Genomic DNA, 27,590 nt, shown 5'->3' on the forward strand with positions numbered 1-27,590 from the left:
TCTTCTGGTCCAGTTCTTCCATTGAATGTTTGGATGTTGCTTACCAGATCATAAACATGTAGATTTAAACTGGTGATCCAGCTCCTATATCAGCACCTCCAAAGATAGAATTCACTATCTCCTGAAAACCATTTCTTTCTCAGTCTGTTTAATATGCAGTTGTTTATGTGTATCTGCAGGTTGCCTCCCTGACTCTTATACCTATTCTTGTTTCTCTCATCCAAAGAAAGAAAATTTTAATCTCCTTTTCACTTACAGTTCTTCCCATGTTTAAGCATTTGTCACATCAACCCCTTTCCTCGCTCAAAGGACTTTTCTTCTTTAATCCAAACGTACTGAATCCCTCATATGTCATGATTCTGTTTTCCTTTTATCTAGATGGAATTTACTTTTTGATGCCCAGAAATGAACACATTGAACATTGCATAAAACATTCATTACCAATAGAAGAATTGCATTTGAAAGCCATATTATAACAAATAATAATGATCATATTCTTGTGATTGGTAACAAATATCCCTTTACTTTTCCCTAACTACTAAATTAAATGTTTTTTTAAATTTTTATTACCTTTACTTATCTTGGTTTATTATAATATTGTCTTTCATATCTTTTATCAATGGTGAACACTTTTATAAATACTCTGGGTCTCTTAATTACTGTAGGTAGCTTGTTTAACTTACCTTTCATCTTAAGGTAAAAAGGCATAATATCAGATTCAAAAATCTGTCATTGGTTTATTTATCAGTGTTGATTGTGCTAATGATTTTCATTTACTGATCTTAATTTAAAACTGAGCATTTAGTTAACATACATTTAATCATTGGCTTCAATAATTTCTTATTCTCTCTCTTTCTTTTTTTTTCCTTACTTTTGTTCTTTGACAGTTTTCTGTGCGTTGATACAGAGAACCGTCACAATCGTGCCTGGTATGGACTTGTTGTCCGGGACGTATATATTTGCGGTCCTGTTAGCATGCGTCGTGTTTCAGTCTGGCGCCCAGGAGAAGAACTACACCGTCCGAGAAGAAATGCCAGAAAACGTCCTGATAGGCGACTTGCTGAAAGACCTCAACTTGTCGCTAATACCAGACAAGTCCTTAACATCTCCTATGCAGTTCAAGTTAGTGTACAAGACTGGGGATGTGCCACTGATTCGAATCGAAGAGGGTACTGGTGAGATCTTCACTACTGGAGCTCGCATTGATCGTGAGAAATTATGTGCCGGTATCTTGGTGGAGGCTCGATGCTTTTATGAAGTGGAGGTTGCCGTTTTGCCGGATGAAATATTTAGACTGGTTAAGATACGTTTTCTGATAGAAGACATAAATGATAATGCACCATTATTCCCAGCAACGGTTATCAACATATCAATTCCAGAGAACTCGGCTATAAACTCTCGATATGCTCTCCCAGCGGCCATTGATCCTGACATAGGAATAAACGGAGTTCAAAACTACCAACTAATTAAGGTGCGTTTTAAAAACACTTTGTTAAAGATAGCTCATTTTTTAAAGACAAAAAAAAAGGATCTTAGTGTACTTCAAGTTTTGGGTAAGCCTTCACCTCAATTTTTCAAAGTTTAAGCAAAGCATAGTGGAGAAAATTTATTAACGCAATTTGCAATTGCATGGTGTTTATGAATCTTCGTTTTATGTTTATTCATTTTCAAGCAGTTGTTTGTGTTTCCCTTAACAATCTATTATACAGGTCAGACAAGGAGCTCAGCCCTGCTACTGACCAATCGATGACCTACTCAATATCTTCCTTTTAATCTGTCTAGTCGTGACTCCCCTGCAAACTTGACGTAAACAAGCAAATCTAACCATTAAGGATGAACTCACAAATCTATCACTTTTTCTCAGTGATTATTTTAGATAGAAAGCTTTATCTTGCCATTTGAAAAGATGCCGAGGAAATTTATTTTGGAGATGAATAGAATATTTTTATTACTAGTATTTCCACACTTATATGCAATAATAACTAATATTTTTCACAATGATTTCAAGTCAAGGCAGTATCTTCAAGCTTCTCTTGAGTCATCAAAATGAGATTAAATTTTAGCCAATATGCTGTTAATGTTAAGTATTTTCATTTTGTTCCTATTCTTTGAAAACACAGAACATTCACTTACTGTAAAGGGTAAGTAAGCTTTTTAGCCAAAAAGTTTCGGTCAATCTGAAGAACCTATGTTGGCTTGATGTTGGTCTTGGGGTGGGGAAGGCAGAGGTAAGAATAGATGGAATATTTGGTTGTCTTCCAAATACGTGCAGAGAGACCACTTTTATCAAGTGAATGGACAATTCTTTTTAATTACCTATATAGTAGATAAAATAGTAGAAAACTCACATTTGGGTCTGTGAAATAGCTTAATGCACTTGAATGATCTCGGACAATGTGTAAAGGAACAAATGTGCAGGTTTAATGTAGATATAGCAAAGGAATTTTCAAAGGTTTATAGTCATTTTCTGACTATTCACTGCCAGATTATGATTAACACGATGACCAATGTTAAAAAATATTCAAAGAATACATAAATACGACATTTTGATGTGTGCCATCTGATGGTTTTGGCCTGGAGGATGTGTAATAGTGGAGAACTGCTCAGCTGATGCCAATATGTTGTGGAGATATATTTGTTTATAAATGCATTCAGAAATTGAAGGCTACAGATCTCTTGAGTGAATTCAAGTGAAATGCAGACTTGTGTGTGAGTATAAGGAGTGAAAACAGAAAAAGAAGGGATAGCTGATTTATAAATGAGAATTTTTAGGTAAGGTCCTTGAAGTGGTATCTCCTTCTCTGATGAAATAGAAAAATATGCAAGAGTCAGAAAGCTATGGATCACAATTGTGTGCTTATCACTGCCTAGACATGCCACCTCCAGCTTAAGCTTTCTAAACCTTCAGTTTCTTTAATCATAATATGAGGATGATGATATAAATGTCACAGAAGCAAAACTGAGAAGAGTAAGCACTAAATAGAGAGTAGATACACCTGTGTAGAAGACTTCTGGAGATGCTTTAAAATATTTGACTCTATACAAATGTGAGGCTTATCACTTTAAATAGGAAGCTGTGTAGTAGATAGAGTGGATACCATCTCAAAAATCTCTGTAATAGAACTTTCTGCAATGACAGAAATTCCATGGTCTGCGTTATTCAATATGGTAGCTACTGGCCACATGTTGCTTTTTAGTACTTGGAATGTGGTTCATGTAACCAAGGAACTGAATTTTTTATTTTATTTAATCTTAATTTTAATAGCCACATGTAGTTAGAGGCTATGATATTGGACAGCACAGCCTAAACAAAGAAAAACAGTTTATTTGGAAAATAAAAATTGGCAAGTAAAATCAAAATGGGACCCTACCAAATTTAAATCAGGTATTAGTAATAGAGTCTCTCCACCCAACCATCCTGAAAAATGTGTTGTTTTGAAATGCAGTGCTTTACTCAAAGAATGATTTTGTCATGTCTCCCTCAGGGCGGCTTAATGAACTTCCAAGGAATTTCTAATTTGTCTTGAAAACTGCTTAACAAATTCAAATAAAGAAAATAAACCTACTGGCATAATTTTAGCCTTGTTAAAATATGTTTTCATTTGAATTTTTTGAAAGATTGTCAGCAAATGACAGAAAGGCTCACTAGGTGTTCTTAGATGAGTCTTAGAAATAGATATGCTCTAAAATTTCATTCTGCTTTGGAATGTGTGATAAACCAAAAGTGAACTATATGATGTACCTAAAGTACTGGGGCATTTGTATGGCCCCATGGATAAATAGTGTCCTGACTGCTTGTTAAAAATAATGAGTATGGAACACAAAGCTTAGCCCTGGGCATGCAGAGGGCCATGGCATGGGTGACATTAACTGAGTGCGCTTTGACTTACAAAAGGGTCCTGTCAAGAAAGTGTTCTGTATGCTGGGGGGATAGGGAGGTTAAATAAAAAGAAAGAAAAAAACACGTTGTGATTCATCCATAAACTTTAATAAATGTTACAATTTGAAAGTAAGTAATCCAACCATGATAATTGATTTTAAAAGACCCTCTGTCTTGCAGAATAGGATGAGAATTTAATTAAATATTAATTTTTCTATTTTTGTTGAATAGACAAGGCTAGCAAAATCATAGCTTATCCTAAATAGGGAAATATAAAATTTATATGAAAAGTTTGATAGCAAAGAGAGAGAAGGGGGAGACATAGAGAAAAATTCTAGGGAAAAATAGGTCAATTTATACATGAAGGGACCCTGCTATTGACAATTCTGTATTAATTAACTGAAAATAAAGGCAATGGTGGAAAAGATTAATTAAATGTATCAAAAATGTATATAATATAAAGTAACATAAGCCAAAATTAGCATATTTATATTCAAAACTTTTACATATAAATAATTTAATTTCTGCATTTTTGTGATATTAAATACGCTTTGGCACAAACAAAGCATTATTATTCTACATTTTAAATATTTGGAAAAAGCACTTCAGAGTCACTATTTTGCTTGTCATCATATGACTAGTAAATGATAGAACTGGGAACCAGAATAAGGTCTTCTGACTCTTAGACTTGATTGACAGACACACAGACAGACAGATAGATAACTTTGAGGGAGGGGATCACAGTAAGTTCATGATATAAGAAGATGGAAGAAAAAGGAAAACAAGAAAGAAGAAGAAAAAGGAGAAAGTGAGGAATGAAAGGATTAAGTGATTGCCAAGTGATTCTGCTTAGTACAAAGAAAATTATGTTAAAATTATCTATGTGACTTTGACAAGGTTAATTTTCAACTTTGTAAGAGATTTGGTTATTTTCTAAAGAAAGAAAGATTTGTCTATAAAAGTTTGTGATATTGGTTGCCGCTTAAAAAAATATTCAGAAGTGAAATCTCTTTTCCTTATTTTCCAAATAAGGTCATGCTATAATGAGAATTTCCTGTGGTATTTTGATATAATTTCCCTTAATTTTGACTATCTGTGCCAAAGATTTATAACTATATGTATCTATATACCCATATATGTGTATATATACCGTTTCGTATATATTATTAATATATCATTTTGTTGACATTATTAAATAATATATGTAAAAATATATTATTATACATTATATTTGGTATATAGTGTACACTGTTCACTATCTGCATTTATCATCTATCTAGTATATATATATAGATATAAATACAGATATAGATATAAATACAGATATAGATATAGATATAGATATAGATATACTGCCCAGCCCTTGCAGTATTTGAGAGTTATTGGCCAGGAGTAGGAAATTACAATATCTCTTTAACTTTCACTCAATTATGCTGATGGCCTGTTATTTATAAGGCTTTTTTAAATATTCTAAGTCTTGTTGACAGGGAAGCCAATATTTTCACAAATAGAAATATACTTCAAACACCCACTCTGACTCACTGTATGAATATAAACCACAGGGACCTACTTCTTCCCATGGTTGGAACTCAGGGGAAATTAGTTTGTGTAATGATGTTACATGTGTCTTCATTTTCTGCTTCAGATTTCCATCTTCCCTCACATATATCAGCAGTAATATTTCTATACTAGCCCAGTGACAATGTGTTGATTGGTTCCCTTGAGGCAGGCATGACGATGTTTCAAAGGTTGACAGCTTGTGCTGACAGAGCGTGAAAATCAAGTTTTTCTCACATTGGTGATCCTAGTCAAAGCCCTCACCCATTTTTGCCCATCCCATAAAGCATCCTCATCTTTTCCATCAGTTTCAAAAGAAAGTTGAATCTTGGGCAGAGTCTTATCCCATAAGCAGGATTTTAGGCCCTTGTTTATATTTTATTTAAAGCAAGATATATTTAGTCTTCACTTTTAAAACTAAATGAGAATGAAAATCTTCCTTGCTGATCAAGAGCTTGGATTTAGGAAACAAACGTTAGAGTTAGATTTGTTTTGAAGTCTGGGATTAGAAAGTCCAAATTGTGAAAATCTCATCTACCATTAGATTTAGTAATCTTGAATCAAATTGCCAAGAATGAAGCTTCGAATAATATATTGTGGATACAAAGAGCAAGAAAACTTTATTGCTCTGAAGGAATTAATATTTCTTTATCTGTGTAACCATAGCTCAAAGTGGTGTGTGTAGTATCAGGAGTGCATAAGGATACATTAATGCCCCTTACGGGCAGAATATGCTATAACAATGTGCTTAACTGTTTTAAAAAGCATAGTTGCCTCTACAGGGCTCAGAAAAGTTTGAATATAGTGATTTTCTCATTTTTTTCAACTATAAAATGAAGTTGTACTTAGAAGTTTAAGCCTTCCAGCTTTAAGATAACTTGATTTTATATTCTCTGAATTCTGTGATGTGCAGATTCACATTTTTTATCTGTGCTAAAAAGCGAAAGAGATGACGATCAAATGCTAATGACTATTAGGTCTCTGAAAGCTGGGGGTTATTATCAAAGTATACCTCCAGTGGGGAAAAATGACAACGTAAAACTCATTCTCTTCATAAATGGATCTTTATTAATGCCGTCAGGTGTTATTAAAATGAAAGTATGATACTAATAGGATTAAGTAATTTTTGACTTCATTACTATTATCAGTGTCCTGGTTAATATCTATACTCCACTAATGTCTTTCATTAAATGCACCTGTTATTAATAGTCCCACATGGAACACATATATGTAGGACATTTTAGATAGCACAATTCTAGAATTTGTAAATTGAGACTCTGAAGAGCAAATGTGTTCCCAATTTTACTAAAGAACAAATGTGATTAATTTACTTATATCCTACCCCTTGACCTGATAATACCAACTAAGTATAAGAAATACTGCTAAATTTTATGATGATGATTATTAGGTGCAGACTTGTTGATCCATTATTCCATTGTTCACTGTATCTAAATAAAAACCAGTTAGATGCTTAATTTTGTGCCTGCCAATGGGCATGACTTAAAATCTAATATAAATATATATTTATACAAGACAAAATTATTTGGCAGAGAAATCTTTGATAAAAACACGAGGTTTGGTTATACAGATCTACTTGGCTTCTGTAATTCTGATCAATGCTAATAATCTAAGATAACAAATATCCCAATGTCGGCGGTTTGTTCGGCATAAATTATTCTTTTTGTCTACACCACTTTATATTGACTATATAACAACACTGTGTGCTGTGCGTGCCCTTTTAATGAACTGAAGTATGATCTTTCATTCAATCTTAGACAAAAAAATTGATGGATTTGTAAAGTTTTTGTATCAGAGATGATGACTTCTTGTTCAGAGGTGATGATAAAAGCAACAAGGTCATTTTGCAGGAAACTTTCTGATTCTGTTTTAATTTGATCTATAAAATAATGTATATAGCTTTATGCTTTTATCAAGCCTTATGCTTTATGCTTTTATGTAAATTTGAACCAGTTGTTGAAGAAATTATTCTTTATCAAAAAAATGTAAAATGCACATGAAAAATAGCTCTCACTTCAAAATCTAATATTACAGAAATTTAATATTCTCCCTCTACATTTATCAGTTATAGTCATCTTCATAAAATCAATAAAAAATGTGAATAATTAAATGATTCAATAGCATAATAGATCATATAAAAATGCTTTGACCACAAATTAAATTTTAGTATATTTTTGTTGAAGTTTCTTTTAGGTTCTGAATGCCAGTAGAAATTACCAGAGGAAGGAAAGTATTAAGTTCAATTTAATTATCAAACACAGAGCTTAATTTTATTATTTTTGAAATGCTCCCTTCTGTCTTTTGCTTGCAGAAGTTATTATATCTCCTCCAACATGTAATTATGTGTTTTATCCATAAAAAGTTCAATATTCATTACTAGAGAGCTCAGTGCATCAAAATAGAATATCCACATGTGCACTCACACAAATGTGTGCCTTTTAGCAACTCAAACAATAAAACTATAGCTGCCCATATATTTTTCATTTGCTGTGAAATGTAAGAGGCAATTCTAGATTACCAGTCGTAAGAAACCTATGGCTTTATAAAAATACATTGAAAGAATGTTTAGTGGTATTATATTTTAATTGCTATATGTAGACATCTCTATACTTGCAGGTAAACCAAGAAAAGTACATAATACAACGTTATATAGTAGGAAATACAAATAAAAAACCTTTGGAAATAGTAATTTTAAACTTTGTTTCATAAAACAAAGAATTTCAAAAGTTGAATGTGATGCAATGAGGTTTTGGAGTATTTAACCTAAGTTACATTTGTTCTCGAGATCTCATTGCATCAGGAATTTTACTTTATGGAGGATATTCTCATGAACATTTCTCATCTTTTCTGCTTGTTTTGAATGTAGAAGTCCATTATTTTAAGCTTCTCCAGTAGAATGAAGTAAAGCTGTAAAGAATAGAAAGCTGTTCTACTAAATATTGCCTTAGTTTTAAAAGTAATTGGCTGCTAACTAATATCTTAGTCTAATTCAAGTTATCTAAATTTAGCATAAACTTAATGAGTGCCCAATATACAAAGTCTAGAGGGATAAAAATACGTTTGAAAAACAGTCACTGTCCCCGAGGAGCTTAATAACAGGCATTATAGTGACTATATTTTTACACTGATGATAGTAAGGAGGAAGACGTATTTATTATACTAAAATAACATTTTATCTTGAAATAGTCATTACGGCATTAAGAACATGGAATTATTTTAGGTTTTCACCATTTCAGAAAAGTTAAAGTTTCCAAATCTACTTTTAGTAGATTTTCACCCAGTATCTTCATTAATTTATGATATTTTATATTTTATCAGATTTTCAATTATGGCAGCGATATTTTTTGCCAATGTTTATCTGCAAAACAGTTTTGAGACTGGAAATACAACCTTTTTGATAAAAACGGTAATTCTTGTGCTAGTGATGGTAATTACATGAGTCTTTCTATTATCTTAATTCTCAGACTTGTTATCTATGATTCCAATTCCTCTCCTATATAATGGAGAAAGTTAAAATTATCTTTATCTAACAGGCAAGAATATTATAAAAATTAATAAAATAAGAAAAATATATAAAATTTGCTGAGTGCCTTGAAGAAAAGTGCTCTATAAACAGCAGTCATTGGTTTTGCTCTATATTTTAAGATTAATTATAGTCCCCCCAAATTGTTCTAAAATTATGCCTTTATACTCTTTGAAAGGCTTATTTTACTACGTAAACTTATTTTTCCTACATATTTTATATATATATATGTATACAAAAAAAAATATGATAGCATTAGTCTCTTGCTTAATCAATGCCACTGGCTCCACATTTATTTCTGGACCTAGTTCGATTTAAAACAAACTTCCACTTACCTTCTTTGGTCTTTCTCTTGAATCAAATGTCTCCTTCTCTTCATTTGTCTTTGCCTCCTACTGGCCCTCCATATGACTATGATAAGTGCTAATGTGAATGCTTTCTCATATACAGCTTCTGCCATCTGGAATTGCTTTATTTACATCTCATTCATATGCCATTGGAAAAAATAAAATTTCCTCTTTTGTCTTTTCTTTTTTCACGCTGAAAACTTTATTTTCCTATTTCTTTTCTTGTAAGTCAATCACAATTGTCTTTTTGCAATGTGTTCTGTAGGAGAGAGATGTAATAACAAATGTGAATTTTTTATTTTTAACCATTCTAAATTAAATAAGTTTTAAATATAATTTTTTCAAGCAGGGGATTTGCTAGAAGTAGCGTTTCATGGATGCTAGTATGTTTTCATGGTTTGTGAGGAGGCCAAGATATTCTCTGAGGACAAGAGTTTGCTTAGAAGCATCCATTTAAAATGGCTTGGGAAGGGACAAGGAGAGCTTTGCTGTTGGTAACGAAAATACTAAAGTAAATGGTTAACAGAAGAACAAAGTGATGCTCTAAACAATCCAGGGATGCATAAATTTTAAAAACACATTTTAATGGATTATAAATAAAGAAGTACAAAACTTTATAGATTACTTTTAGTTGAACATTGCGCTTTATTTAAGCCACTGAATGATTATATGGATGAATATGAAAATGCATATAGCTATCAAAAAGCTAGAAAATATAATCATGTTTAGTTACAAACTAATGAATATTCAATTAACTCCTAGATATTCAATTGCCTTCAATAAATAAATATAAAATGAAGGCTACCTACGTTGGTTGAATACCCAAAAAGATTCTGATGTTGAGTATTATATTCTCTACTTCATTTATTGGTGACACACTGCTTTTTCTCTGAGGACTCAGATTTTGTGTGTTTCAGGAGGCATTTACACCTTTTAATTTTACTGTGAGGAAAGTGTTTCTTAAAAGATCAGCTACATGTAGCCATACCATTTCCTTCAATATCATATCACCCACTCAAATACATCCTTATCCTAGATTCCAAATCCAGTCTAGAACTCTGTAAATTGAAGAAGTAGCAATGACCATAATTTTTAAGCCTTTGAAAACCATTGTATTGATTTGGGAACGTATCTTTAACTAGAAGTACTCACGGGGCTGGAAAAGTGAAAATTTCCTCTTTGGGGATGGTATACAAGGTACTTGGAACATTGTTGGCTGGCTTCTATATAGGCTAAACTAGTTTATCCGTCTATAGCTTTTAAGATTCTAGACATTTCTCTGAAATCTATTTTCTCCAAAAATCCCACCATGAGTTTTCAGGCATATTTAGGTGCCTGGAGTTTTCCTTTGTCCGTCAAAGGATGCTTAAGATCAAATACAAAACTGGTATAATGAAAGGATTTTTATAAAGCTAGAGGTGTCACATAGAAAACTAGTTTATGTGGAAAATAACCAGATTAATAAAACTGAAGTTTTAATCTCTTAGAAATCTGATTTTTTATTATTTATCTAATAGATACAGACTTCTTGAGCTATACTTGTCTACACCAATATAATTATACTGTGGCAAGTTTAAATAACTTAAAATTTTTCTCCTCTTGTTTTGTGAATGTTTTCTAAATAGTAATCTCATTTTAACTGTGTCTGGCCTTCTATAATCTAGACTGTTAAAGGTTTGCGGCAAAAAATTGACTCCTGTCTGAGATAATGCTCTGCATACCCTACAAAATAGTGGCTGGCCTTATTTGGATATTGATGAATGTAAAAATAGCATTTTACCAAATAACCTCCTGCTATTACCAGACAACTGGAATTTGGTAAAGCAATTATTTCTGTTTCCTTTTGTCTTCCTTCTTAAGGCATGATGTCTTAATTAGATTAGATACAGCTGTAAGAAAATGTAAACTATTGTTTTGTATAACCTCAAGAGTTATTCCAAAGTATCTCTTGCTTTGCTACACAGTTTGTTGACAATTACTTCGTCTGCTGCAGCTGTTAAAATTTCTTGAACTTGTGATTTCTTCAATAAGGTAGTGACAGTTGATTCACCCGTATTTGCAGGGCATTGCCACAATGAGTTATCGACAGTTCTTTTTACTGACAACAGCTTTTGTGTTTTGTGTTAGTGTGATATTGAAAGACCTTTTTTTCATTATTCTTTTCCTCACAAATAACTGACTGCATAACTCTGTGCTTTCACATATGTTTAGCAATTTCTACACAAATAACTGGATTTGCTCTCTTAGTTGCAGTTATCAGTAGTTGCTTTAAAAGATGACTACTTATTTTGAAGATTGCTTAAGCAATATTTGTAGTTATTTTAAGAGTTGTCTTCTCTAATGATTTCCACAGGGACAGCGGACAAATGATTTGACCAGTAGAGTGCAGATTCAATTTGTAGATTAAAGAAAGAATTATCTTTGTTTGCGTTGTATATATCTTTGCGTGTATTTTTTTACCTCTATTTTGTCTTCATCTGGTTTTCTTTTATCTATTCGCATTGTATGAAATGAGAATGATCATATAATTTATCCTCCAAATAGGGACAATTTTGAAAGTAAAAGGGGCCCGCTTTCATAATTAAACAGGCACGACCGGAATATATAGTCACAATATTTAAAGCCAAAAATATCTAGATTATTTCTTTGTTTGCCATTTTATGTTCCATCTTCTTCCTGAAGGTCTGGACTACCTTGAGCCAGAGAGCTGCCCACTTCCTGCATAACATCAACGAAGCCACCTATTGCACAAACTCAAACTGCACTCTCCATTTATTTTAGCTAAGCAACTCAGGCTGAGTTAGCTCAATTGGCAAAGATTAACTTGTGAAGAATTATCTGGCAGCAGACATGCTGTCATCAAATTTATGTAGGGTGACTCTTTTTCTGAGCTGGCATTGTTCATCTCATGTAGTATGCACTAAAGCTAGATAGGCAAGAGAATGGCATGGAAAGCAGATATAATTTCATTAAAAATTCTTTTATTTTGGACATAAGATTTCCTTAATCATTGTTCAAATATATGAAGACTATCACTCCTTTGCTGTCATGCGCTGACTCACAAAAGTAGGAGAGATTAGACTTCTGGCCAAGGTTCTAAACAATTAAGGCTTTAAGAAGCTAAATGTGTTACCCAGTTTCTCCTTTTCTAGATAGTTTTCCCTAAATAGCTATTTATCTGGAGGTCATTTGAGTATGCCTAAAGAGAGGATGAGCTGAAGAACCTCTTGCACATCTTTCCAAAATAGGAATTAGGTTGTAGATCAAGAGCCTTGAGTGGGTTCTGTAGAAGAATAGCGGCTCTATCTGAATGGAGGTATTCTTCATAAATCGTTTTAACAGAATAGTCTATATTCCCCTTTATTATACTGGTTTGAGAATAATTGATACCATCGATGCAGTATCAAATTTGTACTCTGTTGTTGTTTCTCCATTCACCAATATTAAAAAACATGATGTCACCAATAATCATTTAATTGTTTTCACATCATGTTTTCTTTTTTTTTCATAGACTTACCTGGATTTTCCACTCATAAATATATATAATATATATAAAATATATAAAATGTATTTTAAAATATATAAATATGGGCACTTAAGTCACCATTCAGATATCTTCTGATGGTGACCTAAGTGCCCATATCCTATTCTAGTAGAGCTAATTATTTTCTTAAGAATAAACTTAATTTTTTCCCCAAAAAATGTTCTACATGGATTGACTCATTGAACCAGAGATGATGCAGAATTCTATTTTAAAAGTCAATTGTGCATATCGGGATTATTGTTCTTTTATGTGACATTATTCATGAAAAGTGAAGTGATTCAATGAATTAGTAAACACATTACCAGTAGGGTTATTTTGAAACTTGTCTTGAATTCTTAGGAATAACTTGAATATTTCAGCATAGTCCATAATAAAAATAATTGAATTAGATTTAAGTATATAGTTAATAAAGTTAGTAGCAATTGCTACAAACCTAAATAATTCTGGTGATGGGGCTGGCCCAGTGGCATATTGGTTAAGTTCGCATGCTCCGCTTCTGTGTTCAGATGACTGGTGTGGACCTAGCACGCTGCGGTGGTATCCCACATAAAATAAAGACTGGCACAGATGTTAGCTCAGGGCCAATCTTCCTCAAGCAAAAAGAGGAAGATGGGCAACAGATGCTAGCTCAGGGCCAATCTTCCTCTCAAAAAACCCCAAAAGCAGCAAAAAGAAACAAACAAAAACAAAAAAATAATTCTGGTGATAAAAATCAGGTTAAACACAAAATGTGGTATAGACTTCAGTTAGCTTAATAATCCAGAGGTTTAACAGTATACATTTGATTTTAGAGTAATGATGTTATAAAATGGAAATTGCTTATTATTAGGTTCCTCAACTTTTTATTAATTAAGTATTCTTCCATCTGTTGGAAGTTTGCCAAATCACAAACGATTTACATCAGAGAAAAATATCTTTCTCAGAAGTCAAAATCGGTATTTACTGTTTACCCGTCTACTATCATTGATAGGGTTTTACTTTATTTCAATAATATATATCCCAGTGTTGTCAGATGTTTGAGAAATTGTGATTTCATTAAATTAGAGTTTGATAATCAAAACATAACTTGAAAGTCTATTACCTGAGTACCACTTTAATATTCAGGCTTCTTTGTGAATGCTCTTATGTGCAAGAAAGTAATTTAGCATAATTCTATGTAACTAATTTTTCAAAACTATAGTTAATACTTTTTGTGCTATAGTTAATAATCAAATTAGAGTGAATCATATCCTTTCCCAGTACATTTTATTTGTCTTCAGGATACTTTAAAACTGCTTCCTAGAATTTTTCTACTTCAGTAAATGTATATCAAGACTCCCAGAAAGAACTTTTAAAATCTAGAATGATTCATGGGATTGGATAAACTCACATTTCCATTAGATGATTCTTCCTGTTAGTAAGCTCTCCTCTTTAGTTCAGATGAGTGTTGTAGCACCCTTGCTCTGGGGTTCCATTACATCTAGTGTATTTTACAAAGAGCAGCATCTTCCCTCTTCTAAGAGGATAGGTCAAAGAAAATTGGCATGTTTATTAAGAATAGTGGGAATTGTTAAAGGGAATTTCAAATCGGACTCTGTTGGTTATCACAAGCCTCAATGTAATGGACATCATTAATAAAGAGATTCATCTTTTAACAATTTATTTTGCTGCAGCTACCTTCTCTTTGAAGATTTTTTGTAGTTATATACATTTCCTTAAACCATTTCTCTTAAAACTATTGGCTTCTTACTGAGGCTGTGATAACACACAGAGTCTGTGGATACCTAGAATTTCAACTTCTGCTTTGATTTCTAGAGAGGAAATGTAAATATTATACTGGCTTTGACATATAAGACTTTTACATTAATTTTTAATTGAGTAAAAAATAATTTTCTCATTTTTACCACATTGCCCAATTGTCATGTTTTAATCACAGTAGCTTATTAATGCTATAGAATGTTTTTGTGGGCATTATAGTTTGGAACCCGATTTTGAGAACATTGTATTCTAAAAATCTTATTAAGACATGTGACTTTCCAAACACAACATTTTTTTGTTACAGTTAAACCTGTACCTCTTTTTGTCCCCTTCTTTTTAAACTAACACCTGTTGCTGCACATGGGCTGAAAATAAGTTTGCTAATTTATGATCAGAACTGGCAAACTTTATTTAAGGCCGGTCATTAAAAAGGAAACAAAACCCCCAAAACATCCCAATTCAAGAGAGAGTTAAACTAGAAATTCCTTTGTACCAACTAGATACTTTTGAAGCTTTTATTCTGTAACCATTAACTGTCAAGAATTGTATCTTTTGGCATTTGTGACAGTTCTGTTAGTAGAATAAGGGAAAGGCGTTGTTATAATAGGTAAGGGATGAATTAGACCGACTTCTGGGTAGATTGCAAATAGTGATGTCTGCTCTCATAATCTTGTGTTTGCTTGCACTATCCACTGGATTCTCCACTATTACTCAATATGATGCAAATTAATTAAGATATGTAGTGAGCTATGGAAAATTTCCCACACTTTTTCATAAACCTATGCTTACTGACTATACATTAGTATATCACTAAGCAATGCACAAAACCCTAAGAATTACATGAGAATATTATGAAAATATCTGTAAAACCTAGATATTTAGACCACTGTGGTTGTTAATATAATATTGTCACAGAAGAAATACATTCACCATTTTTATTTAAGAAATAATAAACAATGTTAAATTTAAATGTACTTAAATGTACAATAAAGAATTGACATTTGTTCATATCAGACAAGTAGAATAACGTCTTCTGTGTATAAATAACATTTCCGACATTTTCAGTTTTTCTTTGTCATCTATAGCTTCAACTTTGGTTAGACAAGCACCTGTCTTGGAATCTGAATCAAAGCTTGATTTTAAAATTTAGCCAAAGTTCAGCTGAGAAAAATCAAGATTTCTCTAGTTCTGTAGTCAGATGGTTTGATCATTAGACACTAGTTGGATTCACTTAAATTCAAGTATTATATTTTAAATATGTATTGATTTTATCACCTATAATTTCAAGCTATTGTATAAATCTGGGAACTTTTAAATGGTACTTTCATTGGTCACAAATGGAAATTAGTTTGTGCTATTCTGGCCTAGTATACAAATAATCAAAGCTAAAAGCTTCTCCTCCTAGAAGCATCTTAGCCATTTATATTTTCATAAATTAGTTGGTAATTTCAGAGTTTTTAAAAGTATAATTAACCACAAGATAAGGTCTATACAAAAATATGGTTAGTTACAGTCAGCTGACTGCCCTAGAAAAGTGATGTTTGTGCAACTAGAAAAGTGATGTTTGTGCAAATGATTCTCATGCACAAATGTGATTAGTTTCTTTCCATTTATGTTTCTTGGCATCTTTTCTGATTATTTGCTGGGCCCTACAAGTATAATTGTAGTTAGTTATATTGATTTCAGAGTAAAATTTTGTATTTGGATACAATTTATCCTTTTTCTTTTAGGATTCTAATTCTCAATTTTTGGGCCCAGGGTTTCTCAACCTTGGCACTATTGACATTTGGAGCTGGATAATTCTTTCTTGCGGGACAGGTGGGACAGGGGCTGTCCTGTGCATTGTAGGAACTTTATCAGTATACCTGGCCTCTACCCACTAGATGCCAATAGCACCCTTCTGCCTGGTTGTGACAACCAAAACTACTTCCAGAGTTTGCTAAATATCCACTGTGGGGTTGGGGAGTGGATTCTCTGGTGGAGAACTACTGCTCTGGCCCAGCCTTGCACATCCTATTATGATAAGACCCAATTTTTTTTTTTATTAACTCCAAGCACAAATCAGGTTGCTTGGAACACTTGCCTAAACCTTCAAATGATGAACATTTCCAGATGTGAAAATACTTCACAAATGTTTAAACAATAAATGCAATTTGAATAGTTTCTTAAACCTTAGCAATCATAAGTGGAATATTATTAGCACATATAACAATTTTTTTGATAGGAAGAGATTTTATAAAAAGAATGCTATTGTAATTTGCAAAATTATGATATTTTTAAACGTAAAAGTTACTTTGTTATTTATGTAACAGAAAGGGAACACAATGCTAAATGATAGAGTAGAGTATCCTGAGAGATGATTTTCTTCTTCTGATTTTGGATGGGATAAAAAATTCGTTAACACGCAAAGGTATTTCAACATTTATTCTGTTTTATTACATATCAAGAAAATATATTTTTATTAACACTAGCAAAATCTTAACTTATGCAATGAATCCACTTCAAAAATTGAATATTTATGTTACTCAAATATATGTGTCCTTTGCTACTTTAATTTCCAATCTTAGAATAAAAAGTTGGAAGAATAAAATTGATATGTATATTTGTTTATAAAAGTGTTATAACTTAAAGGAGATCAGCTAGTAAAGAAAAGTTTATTCTTTCACTAGTAAAGTCATTATTTTTCTAATTTGATTTCATGGTCATATAAGAATTATTAGAGTATTAAAATAGGAAACTTTGAAAAAACTATTTGCTATTGTTAATAAGGATAAGAAGAAATGATAAAAATTAACATCTTCTAGAATTAGGCAAATTAAGAACTAATTGAAGATATATAAATGGAACACAGTTTGCATCAGTGTATGATAGCACTAATATGACTATCTTGTTGAAAGAAACATTCATTGGGTTCGGCCCAGTGGCATAGTGGTTAAGTTCGTGCACTCCACTGCAGGGTTCGCAGGTTCAGCTCCTGGGTGTGGACTTAGCACCACTCATCAAGCTGTGCTGTGGTGGCATCTCACATAAAATAGAAGATTTGTGCAGATGCTAGCTCAGCGACAGTCTTGCTCAAGCAAAAAGAGGAAGACTGGCAACAGATGTTAGCTCAGGGCCAATCTTCCTCACACACACACACACAAAGCATTTATTAAGCTAATCTTTTTATTAATGGATTTATTTATGATAAATTGTTTTTAGCTTAAATTTTATAATTGTTTTCTTCTAGTATTGTGGGGCGTAAAAACATATTTTTGACCATATGTCTGCGATCATTTTTATCTAAAATGCTATTCATCATTGAAAATATCTATGGTTCAATGAGCAAAACTGGGATTAATTTGGTTAAGCTTGTCACTGGCTGAGTTTGTAAAGAACTGATTAATTGAACAAGACTGGAAGTTTCAGTTGTTTGATCGATTCACACAGTTGTTGGATGTTGCAGCATAAGAATACTGGTTCTGCCTTTCAAGGCATCACCTTAATTAATTTTGGAAAACTTTCATGAACATTACTATTCTCTGGATTGAGGTTAGATATTATAGTGTATCGATGCCCTGATTAAAAGTGTGATTCAGTGCACCTGAGGAAAAAAATTACTAGTAGTCTGAAAATATAATTGTCTCTTCTAATTCAAACTGATCCCAGACATAATTTAAATCACTCCTAGAATCAGTGCCATGGGGCATAGTATTTGCCTATATTAAATACTTCTGGTAAATTTGAGTAGGTTAAGAAAGATTCTTTAAATATAAAAACATAGTTATGCTTATAGAACACTGATGGCTTTTTTTTCCTATCATGGAGCTACTTTAAGAGGACATGATTTTTTTTTTAGTGGAAGGCAGTGGTAAAAATATTTTTTGTCATCTACTTTGCCAATAATTCATTTAGATAGCAATGGCTTATATATTTTAGCGTTCAAATGTGAATAGATATTAAAAGTTATTTTGACTTTCTTGGTTCCTTGTGTTTCTGTAAAAAAATCTGTCTTGACCTACGAAACTTGTCAAGACTCTGATATTTATCCAGAAGAGGTAGTGGCCTTCCCAGGATGAAAATTACTACAACAATAATAATGATGATGACTATGGTGAGGATAACGGCAATGATGATGATACTGTTGATGATGAAGATAATGAATTTTCTCATGATGACCCCTTATTTGATGATTTTAGAAAATGACTCTCATCAATTACTTACCATCAGAGAGGTTTGGGCTTCACCTCTCCATCTTGCTGAAAACATGGGTAATAAGGAAGAATCACAAATGATCTCAGAGGACTTGGTACTTCCTTCTAAAATAGAATCAGAAAACATTTGGGCAAATGAGCATGAGTTCCTTTCCCCTCTAAATCAAAACAGGAAAGCATGGGTCAGGAGTAAGGCCCTTATAACATCTTGAGATATGTCCCATGGGGTTAGTGCTAACTGGGTAGACCTTGGACTATGAAAATAACTCTGACCATAAATGGCTTCACCTGGAGCTTTCTCTGATTTGGTAGACAAGATACTCTCCTCTGCACATGACCTAGTATTGTCTGCCCTGAACATTTCTCTCTCTCATTATCCCTTACACCAGATGCATGTCACATCTAGCCAATGCCCCCCATTCGTTGCCCAGTCTTGCCTTCAACAAAGAAGAATATATATTTGTGTTAAAGTCTAAATTGTAAAAAGCCATGTGTGAGATTCACAATCCTTCACCTCCATTTGGAAAACAAATTACCCTTTTGGTTCATTTGAAATGTGCAGGGGAAAAAGGACCCAAGTTTGCTGCCCCTCTCATGCCATCCTTCAACAACAACCCCCCTCCACCATGTACATTTGACTCTGTTGGGCTACATCCTACCTCTGAAAAACCATATCACTGAGAAATCTGATACTTATATTCATAAATGTGAAGAATATTTTAGTGACCAACAATACAAAATATTTATATATCATCCACAAGATTTGGCAGTTCACCCATGATAGTATTAATGACTTCCAATTATATAGCAAGGCCTTGATTAGAATGAGCCATCTTTGCCCATTTGAAACTCTATTTGCCCCCAAAAGCAAGGGATTTGAACTATTCTTGCAGTGATTGCCAATTTCCAAGAGAACGTGATCCATGGACAAATTGTCATTGACTTAACTTCTCTGAAAAAAAATTTGCCACCATCTTTATTGTGACATCCATTTAATTGATATTCAGAGGCCCCAACACACAGAAGTCAAGGCCTCTCCATATGATATAGAAACTGAAATTATGTTTTAGAAAAAACTCGATTTCTGGACTTTGAGGATTAAGTCCAACAGAAATTGGTTTAGAACTTTTAACAATCCAGAGGGCAGAACCAATCAGAGTCAGAACCATTCAAGAAGCTCTGAGACTTAAAAGATAAAATAGATTTATAAGACCTTAAATTTTGTGACAGTATCTACCCTCCTCCCACTGCTGGAGTTCCCTTATGTACTGATTGTCTTTACCTGAAGTTTTCTCTGTCACACTGAACCAGGAGCATCTTGAATTTTACCTTCCTGATATTAATAAGAAATCAGTTAGGTTTGCAAGAGCACCTATTAGTGAAAGATCATATTTTCTGTTTTTTGATGGCTAATGTTTTGATATGGTTTAGCCTAATCATGAATTTTAATTAAAATTAACCTTTAGATCATCACCTTGCTTCTTTTAAACAAAAGATTAGATAAAATATGCAGCAATATAAAATGCTTTTGGGTTTTTTTCTAGAAAGGTTTTTTAAGAATATTTTTAAAGGAAATTTTAAGAAAATCTTCCATGAAATGTAAAATACTTTATGTTAACTATTAAAAAAGAGTGATGGTGAATTCTTTTGAGAATTTGACTCATCTTAATTTGTGCTTGGAAATAACGACACTCTTTATATTTTAGACAGTGTTTCTTTGGTTTCTTTTTTCACTATATATTACTCCTTAGGGTAGTAGAGTAGATTTGAAGGGTGCAAAGAAGAAACCTTTTGTCAGTGGTTCAATAGGGATCAAGAAATACAGCTTTTTGTTTGTTTGTTTGTCTTTTGCATAACGATTATCTGATGATTATCTCATGCCCCTGAGCTCTCCACAGTAGAAGAGTTCTTGCCAGCATCAATAAGGCCTCCTCTTTGAGTAGTAACTGCGGTTAAAACTATTGAACTCAAAGTCAAGAGACTTGGCTTTCAAACCTGGCTCTGCAATTAACTAGCTGTGTGATCATGAGCAAGTCACCTAACCTCACCGAGTCTCAGTGTTCTTTTTGCAAAAGGAGAAGGAAGGTTAAATGATATCTGAAGTCCCTTCTGGTACTAGTATGTAATGATTCAATATACTGTACTCTTGTTTCCTTATGAATCCAGCTCATCTAACTTGAGCACAAGGGAGCAGCTGATAAAAAGAGCTGATTAACAACAATTAGGAGTGACATTTCATTTGTTTTGCATGTCTTTTCAATTAAAAGCAGTTAGTGATTAAAATCATATACTTGAAAATATATTCCTTAAAAGAAAATATTTTCAAATAAAATGTAAAACATTAAAATCTCTGGGATCAAGTCCAATTTGTATTTTAAACATTTGCCTGGTATTAAAGTTTTCCATGTTATAAGGCACACTTAGTCTTTGCAAGTGTTAAAAGCTGAAGAGAGAGACAGAGAGCAAGCAAGCAGCAAATGGAACAAGTAAGAAAAACAATGCTGAATTATTATACATACTAGTAAAAAATGATTGGTTTCCTCATAGGAAGTTAGTAGAATGAATCAGATTATGTCTTTTGTTTCATTTATATATTTCATATTCAGTCATTTGTTTAAGATTTTCCATTTTTTCCTGAAAGTCAAAATCTGACTTTTCAAATCTACGTGAAGAATAGACTGAAAAATGGAAACCTGAGTAGATTTGTTTCAATATCCATCTGTTCTCATGGATATAACCACCCTGATATCTTCCATTAAATCTCCTTTGTTCCAGTTCATAACATTATGAATTTAAGTTAACACTTTAAAGCATTTCAATCCGAGTGCTCATTCCAAATAATATAATCAAGTGGTTTGATTATTCTCTCAGATAGAGGACACAGAATAGTGACAGTGACACATGGGTATAAAAAAGGAAATGAAGGCTATTTATCATATATCATCAAAAAAATCCTGAAGTAAGGGGGGAATACACTTTAAGACAGAACTTAGGACAAAAATACTATCATTTTCAAGAACCTTCCTGAGTGCCTTCTTTTGTCAAAGAGCAAAAGCAAACTGTTCCTAGTGTTGAAATCTCATAAAATAGAGGGGAAAAAAGTCAATGGAAGGAATTTCTTTTCTTGGAACTAACATTAAAAAAAAAAAAGAAGAACCTTACTCTATGAATATCATTGTACTACCATATAGGCTTTGTTAAATCCCAATAGATAAAATTAACGTGTGTGATATCTTAAACCCTGTGCACGGCTTTGCCAAAATTAACACCACTGCTATTAATATTTTAATGTAAATTTATTTCTTCCAAAGAGAGTTGATGGTTTCTTAAACACGTGACTCTCCTTTCCCTAATATGAAGAAAGTAGGGAGGGACTTGGTGACTTCAAGGTTATTGTCAAATATGTGACTAACAGTTCAGGTCATTTTACACGTAATCCATTTTTTATTGTATTTCCCTTGACAATGCTACAAATGAATGCTGAAATAAATGTTCTAGAAATAGTGCATAGAATCTAAATGACACCACAATATTGAATAGTTAAGAAACAATTGCTATTCTCTCCGACAGTTGCAGGCAGCCTATAGTAAACAAAGAAACTTTTTAATGGAATTAAAGTAAATTTATTATAGCACCCATTATATTTGTATTAAGAATATTAAATTTATTTCCCTACTGTTTACTAAAATAGTCATATCTCTGTGGTTTTACCCATCTGAAACTATGTCGTTGCATTTTTCTGGTCCAAAGATGTATCAGTAACAGTAAGAAAAAAGTGAAAAATTAAAAAAAAATTAGGTTGGTTCTTGATAAATCAAGAAGTAGTAAAACTCAGAAATAATTTTTCAGTCTTTCCCCCAGTATTCCTCGATCTACCGAGTAAATAGCTTTTATTTAATCAGTTTCAGAACGCAATCTCTTAGGAACCATTTTTAGTACTTACTGGTACTGTATGCATTTTCTGGGCAACTGCACCAGATTGATAGCTATGGAAGTGCTGCGTTATTTATGACCTTCCAAAAGGCAAGGAAGTGGTGTCTTGCACGCGCACATGTCAAATTTGTTAAAGTTTAGTACACTGGTTCAGTTAATTCTTTCCCAGAACAATAGACAAAAAATATAGCTTTTAATTTGGCAACAAATTATCCTTTATTCATCTTTTTCTCAAAAGCAAGAGTCTTTCTCTTGGAAGTTTCATATCTGAGACTAACTTTCTCTTCTTTGATTTTACAAATCCCTACAAAGAATTAAAGTCTCAGATGAGTTTCACAGCTTGCTTATTTCAGCAGTTCTTGTCCTGGGTTTGCAAACTCAAAGCTTATTTTTGAATTTAGTAAGAAATATCAATCACAAATGCAATTAAGTCTTTTGCATTACATGAGGTTAGTAGAAAGTGTATACATTTTTCTTAACCTGAAGTAGATTTGACAATTTTGTGTACTTGAGATCAGTGTCATTTAAGATATCAGAATCCAAAATCAACATATAGTGTGTTGCACCCAGTTCATATAGTATGCTTTTTTCTTCTCTGAGTTGTTTTTTCTTTTTATTGTTTGTATATGTGTGTGACTGACATATGTAAGGTTTTATATTTTATAAGTAATGCACCTGGCCACTTACCATGGTTAGTGCTTGTCATCGTTTCTTCTGAAAATAAAAGTTTACAACTAGGTTATAAATTTTTACCAGAGATTGACACTTTAGCTTATTATATCTCTAACAGAAAAAAAACAGTTGTTTTATAAAATAATTCTGAAATTGTTTTCTGGACAGTTTTATTAAAGTAAAAAAAAATAAACCCTAGGTCAACAATGATAGCATATTCCTCTTCCTACAGAGACTGAGAATTAAAAACAAGAACAACCAAACTCTGCTCTTTCTGCTTCTGTCTTTTAAAATAGGAATTATCCTTTTAATTCATGCATTTATTCATCTAACAAATGCTTATTAAATGTGTTCATATATGCCAAGTGCCGTGTCCTTAGAGATTATACATATAAATGAAACTTGATGCCATCTTACACTACACTCACATCCATTAGTGTATTAAGGCTTAAGTAAATTACCAAGAGATGCACACATATGAGTGATAGCTAGTGCCCTCACCAAAGGATGAACGTTTGGGAGAGATATTCAAGGGTTTTCTCAGGTATAATTTGTCCCTATAAACGAGGGGAAATAATTTTAAGTAGGTTTGGAATTCAGGATACTACAGGTCAATTATCCCCAATTTTTAACTTTTTTTGTATATAGGATATGTCTGTGCTAATGTTAGTGAGGTGATGAATTAAGGACCCATACATCTTTATTTTCTCTTTTACCTTTCCCACACCTTTCTCATGTCATGGTCTAACATACGACAAAGGGCTTCAGTTTTTGCATTGCTCACGTGGGTATGAATGTCTGTTGAGCTAACTGCCATGGGGTAGAACTAATGTTGGATCCATGTGTTAGTCATTCTTTATTCTTGAAGGAGAAAAGACAGAGGAACAATCTTGGAATAGACATTCAATAATGATAGTAAGCTCATGTTGGCACTACACTTTGGCATCAAACTTTGATCTGTGGCCAAAACTTTGTTGAAAATTATTTATGTCTTATACGTGGGCAACTCCTTTTCAAATTCTTTGGACAATACAAGTCATTTGTAGAGCTCCAATTGTCTGCGTGGGTATGCAGGCAATCACCTGACTGAACATTAAGTTTTGTTTAAGAAAAATGTTATGACATCTTAGAAAAGTACAGTCCAATAGAACTTTGTGAAATGGAAATGTTCTATAGCTGTGCTATCTAACACAGTAACCACTACCCACATGTACCTATGAGGACTTAAAATGTGACCAGTGAGATTGAGGAACTGATTTTTAGATTTCAGCTAATTTTCATGGATTAAAATTTAAATTTAAATATCTGTGGCTAATCGCTATCATATTGTACAGAGCAGTCATAGAAGACAGAGGAGCAATATGGACGTTATACATTATCTGGTATGTATATCTCATCACCTTGAGAATTTGTAATATCTATCTTTTAAGATTACTGTCATTTCACATGAAATAATTAAAAGACTGATGAATGGCCAAAAAAAGGCGTTACTTAAAAATAATTAAAGTAAGAAAGTTAGTCATTACTTTGTTCTTTGATGACTGACACATAGTAGATGTTCAATAAATACTTCCTATTGTTAAAAGAATAAAAAGAAAAAAGACAATGAACATGCTGTTCTTGGATTTTTTGATCTACATAAACTTGCTTTCATTTGCTTGGAAAAGCAAAGGTCCATTCAAATTTCAGGCAAACATAAGACTAAATTCTAAATATACAAGCACAAAATATGCAAACAAATACATAAAATCGAAACTAGCATATTCTTTTTCGAAGATGTATTATAGTCATGAGTTTGATCTTTGGGTCTGAAAGTCAAGAACTTAAGAGTATTTACTTGTTCATTTTATACTATATGATATATGCTAGTTTCTCCTTAAAGAACCTCTAATAATACTGTATAATCTCCCTGTACAGCTCTCATTAAAAATATAATTACTCTTGGGGTGGCCCCATGGTGTGGTGGTTAAGTTCATCAGGCTCTGCTTCAGTGGCATGGGCTCACAGGTCTGGGTCCTGGGTGTGGACCTATACCACTTGTCTGCCATGTTGAGGTGGCAATCCACATATAAAGTGGAGGAAGATTGGCACAGATGTTAGCACAGGGCTAATCTTCCTCAGCAGAAAAAAAGAAAAAAGATAGAATTACTCTCTTAATTAATGTAAAGTTGTTAGTAACAATATCATTGTTAAATACTTAGATTATCATTGATTCTTCTCTCCTCTTAGCTAGAATTTAATTTCGATTACATTAGTAAAATATGTTTACCCACCACCATATCCCCAGTGCCTAGAAGAATGTTGTGACCATAATAGTCACTCCATATTGGCATGCCAAGAATTAACAAAATTGTATTAAGTTCCACAGATTTTTATGAAGTGCTATTTAGAAACCGGTTTTCCTAGTCATAAATGAGACATTCTAAATTTAAACCTTCCTAAAAGCCTTTTGAAATATCATTACAGAAATAAAATTATCATTAATTACTATGTTTATTTAGATCAAATTATAACAAACACTATAGTTATTTAATTTAATATTATTATTATAAAATTCTATATTTTCTTAAATTGTGCAGTTGAAAAATAGATTTGTTTGCTAATTTTCAGACTTGTAAATAGATATGAGATGAAAAATGCTTCCCTTGCTATATACTTTATTAAAAGAAAAGCAGATTGTTTATTGGTTTATAGGAATAAAGTATGAATAGAATGCTCATTTTAGTTGTATGAATTAAAAATGACATTACCAATACACATTGCTTTTTTAAAAAAATCACATTGGAGCTAACTGATGACTTTAATTAATAGTTCTGAAATGCCACCTTAAATTTTGTAATAAACATGTAATTCTTCCACCAAGATATATTATGGTTCTGGATTTGAATAAAAGTGTAAATGACTCTCAGGACAAAAGAAAAAGTCCAAAAATTTGCATAAATATCTTCAAGTAATTCATGAGGAAAAAGACAGTTGTACTTGAGTATTGTACAAAACTATATATAGGCAATTATAACAACTTGGAAAATTGAAAAAGATAATAGGAATAGATAATCTCATCATATATTCTAGTGTTCCCTGAAAACTTGATATCATTTATTAGTTTGTAACTTTTAGGATTTTATTTTAGACACTGGCATGACAAAACTTATGAACAAAACCCCTCAGATATTATCTTGTTCTTTTATGATAGAGCACATAAATGAGAGATCAATAACTGATCCTCACCACGTGTCAGTAACTTTTATGTTAAAAAATGGATTGGAGAATTAAAAATTACAATCGTGCATTGCGTGCATGCGTGTACACGCAGGAGGTCTTAAATCACCCACGTGCTGGGAATCTTAAGGCCTTCTGATCTTTTCTTCACAGCCTCCAGTACTTTTTTATCTTATTCATTTCTGTCAAAGTGCTACAAGTAACATAGGATAAGACCGCCCCTGAGAGTCAGTCAACACTACTCCTCCATCAGCTAGCAAGATCACTATTTATCTGTGCAGGGTTCATCTTATTGCAGTCCAAATAGGGGACTTTTTACAATTCGTATTTCCTTTTAATGAAATTGGACTTTATCAAAATTAAGATGTTTGACTATTTAAAAGACTTGTTAAGAGTGTGAGACCCTTTGTGTGCTGATAAGCAGCAGCACTTGAGAGCCCATGTGCAATGAGCAAGTATTTTACAGTTTCGTATTAGTTGAACCACCTCCTTGGAGGTTTTGGGGGAAGCCAGAACCAGAGGAGACTGTTTTTAAATATTCCTATAAGCTGACTTCATGAACATAAAAGGAATATAGTTGCTGTTCCAAGCTATCCTTTCCAATTTAACATGTTTACATGTGAGTTTCTGTCCATTGTGCTTGCTTGTTAAAAAAGTTAATTAAATAGCATTATGTTGCTAATCTCCAAGAAAATTTCATTTTTGACACTTGTTTCTGTAAAAAATAAAAAGGAAATTCTGTGTATTTTACACAGGGTTTTATTTTTTATCAGAGTTCGTCTATTTTCTCCCTCTGCCAAAGGGTCTGGCTGTATTTATTAGATGTGATATATGTGCTATTGTCTTGGATGAATATTTTATGCTTGATTGTTACTTTTGGTGGTGAAAAGGCATCCTGGACAACTGGAGTCTACAGTAAAATATTTTGGTTCATTTGGAACAACCATGATTAGTTTTCTGATGACTT

At 32.7% G+C, this 27,590-nt stretch overlaps 1 protein-coding gene across 8 annotated transcripts in view; it reads left to right on the forward strand.

Annotated features, from left to right (window-relative positions):
- Window positions 1-27,590, forward strand: part of PCDH11X (protocadherin 11 X-linked) — a 667,170-nt gene that overhangs the window by 45,840 nt on the left and 593,740 nt on the right. For all 8 annotated transcript variants that reach the window (XM_023633704.2, XM_070258690.1, XM_070258691.1 and 5 more), the window contains one exon: window positions 888-1,471. In XM_023633704.2, coding sequence (XP_023489472.1) covers window positions 932-1,471 — 540 coding nt within the window. In that variant the 5' untranslated portion in view covers window positions 888-931. The remainder of the gene's footprint in view (window positions 1-887; window positions 1,472-27,590) is intronic.

The sequence above is a fragment of the Equus caballus genome, chromosome X (genome assembly GCF_041296265.1).
Source record: "Equus caballus isolate H_3958 breed thoroughbred chromosome X, TB-T2T, whole genome shotgun sequence".
Lineage (NCBI taxonomy): Eukaryota > Metazoa > Chordata > Mammalia > Perissodactyla > Equidae > Equus > Equus caballus.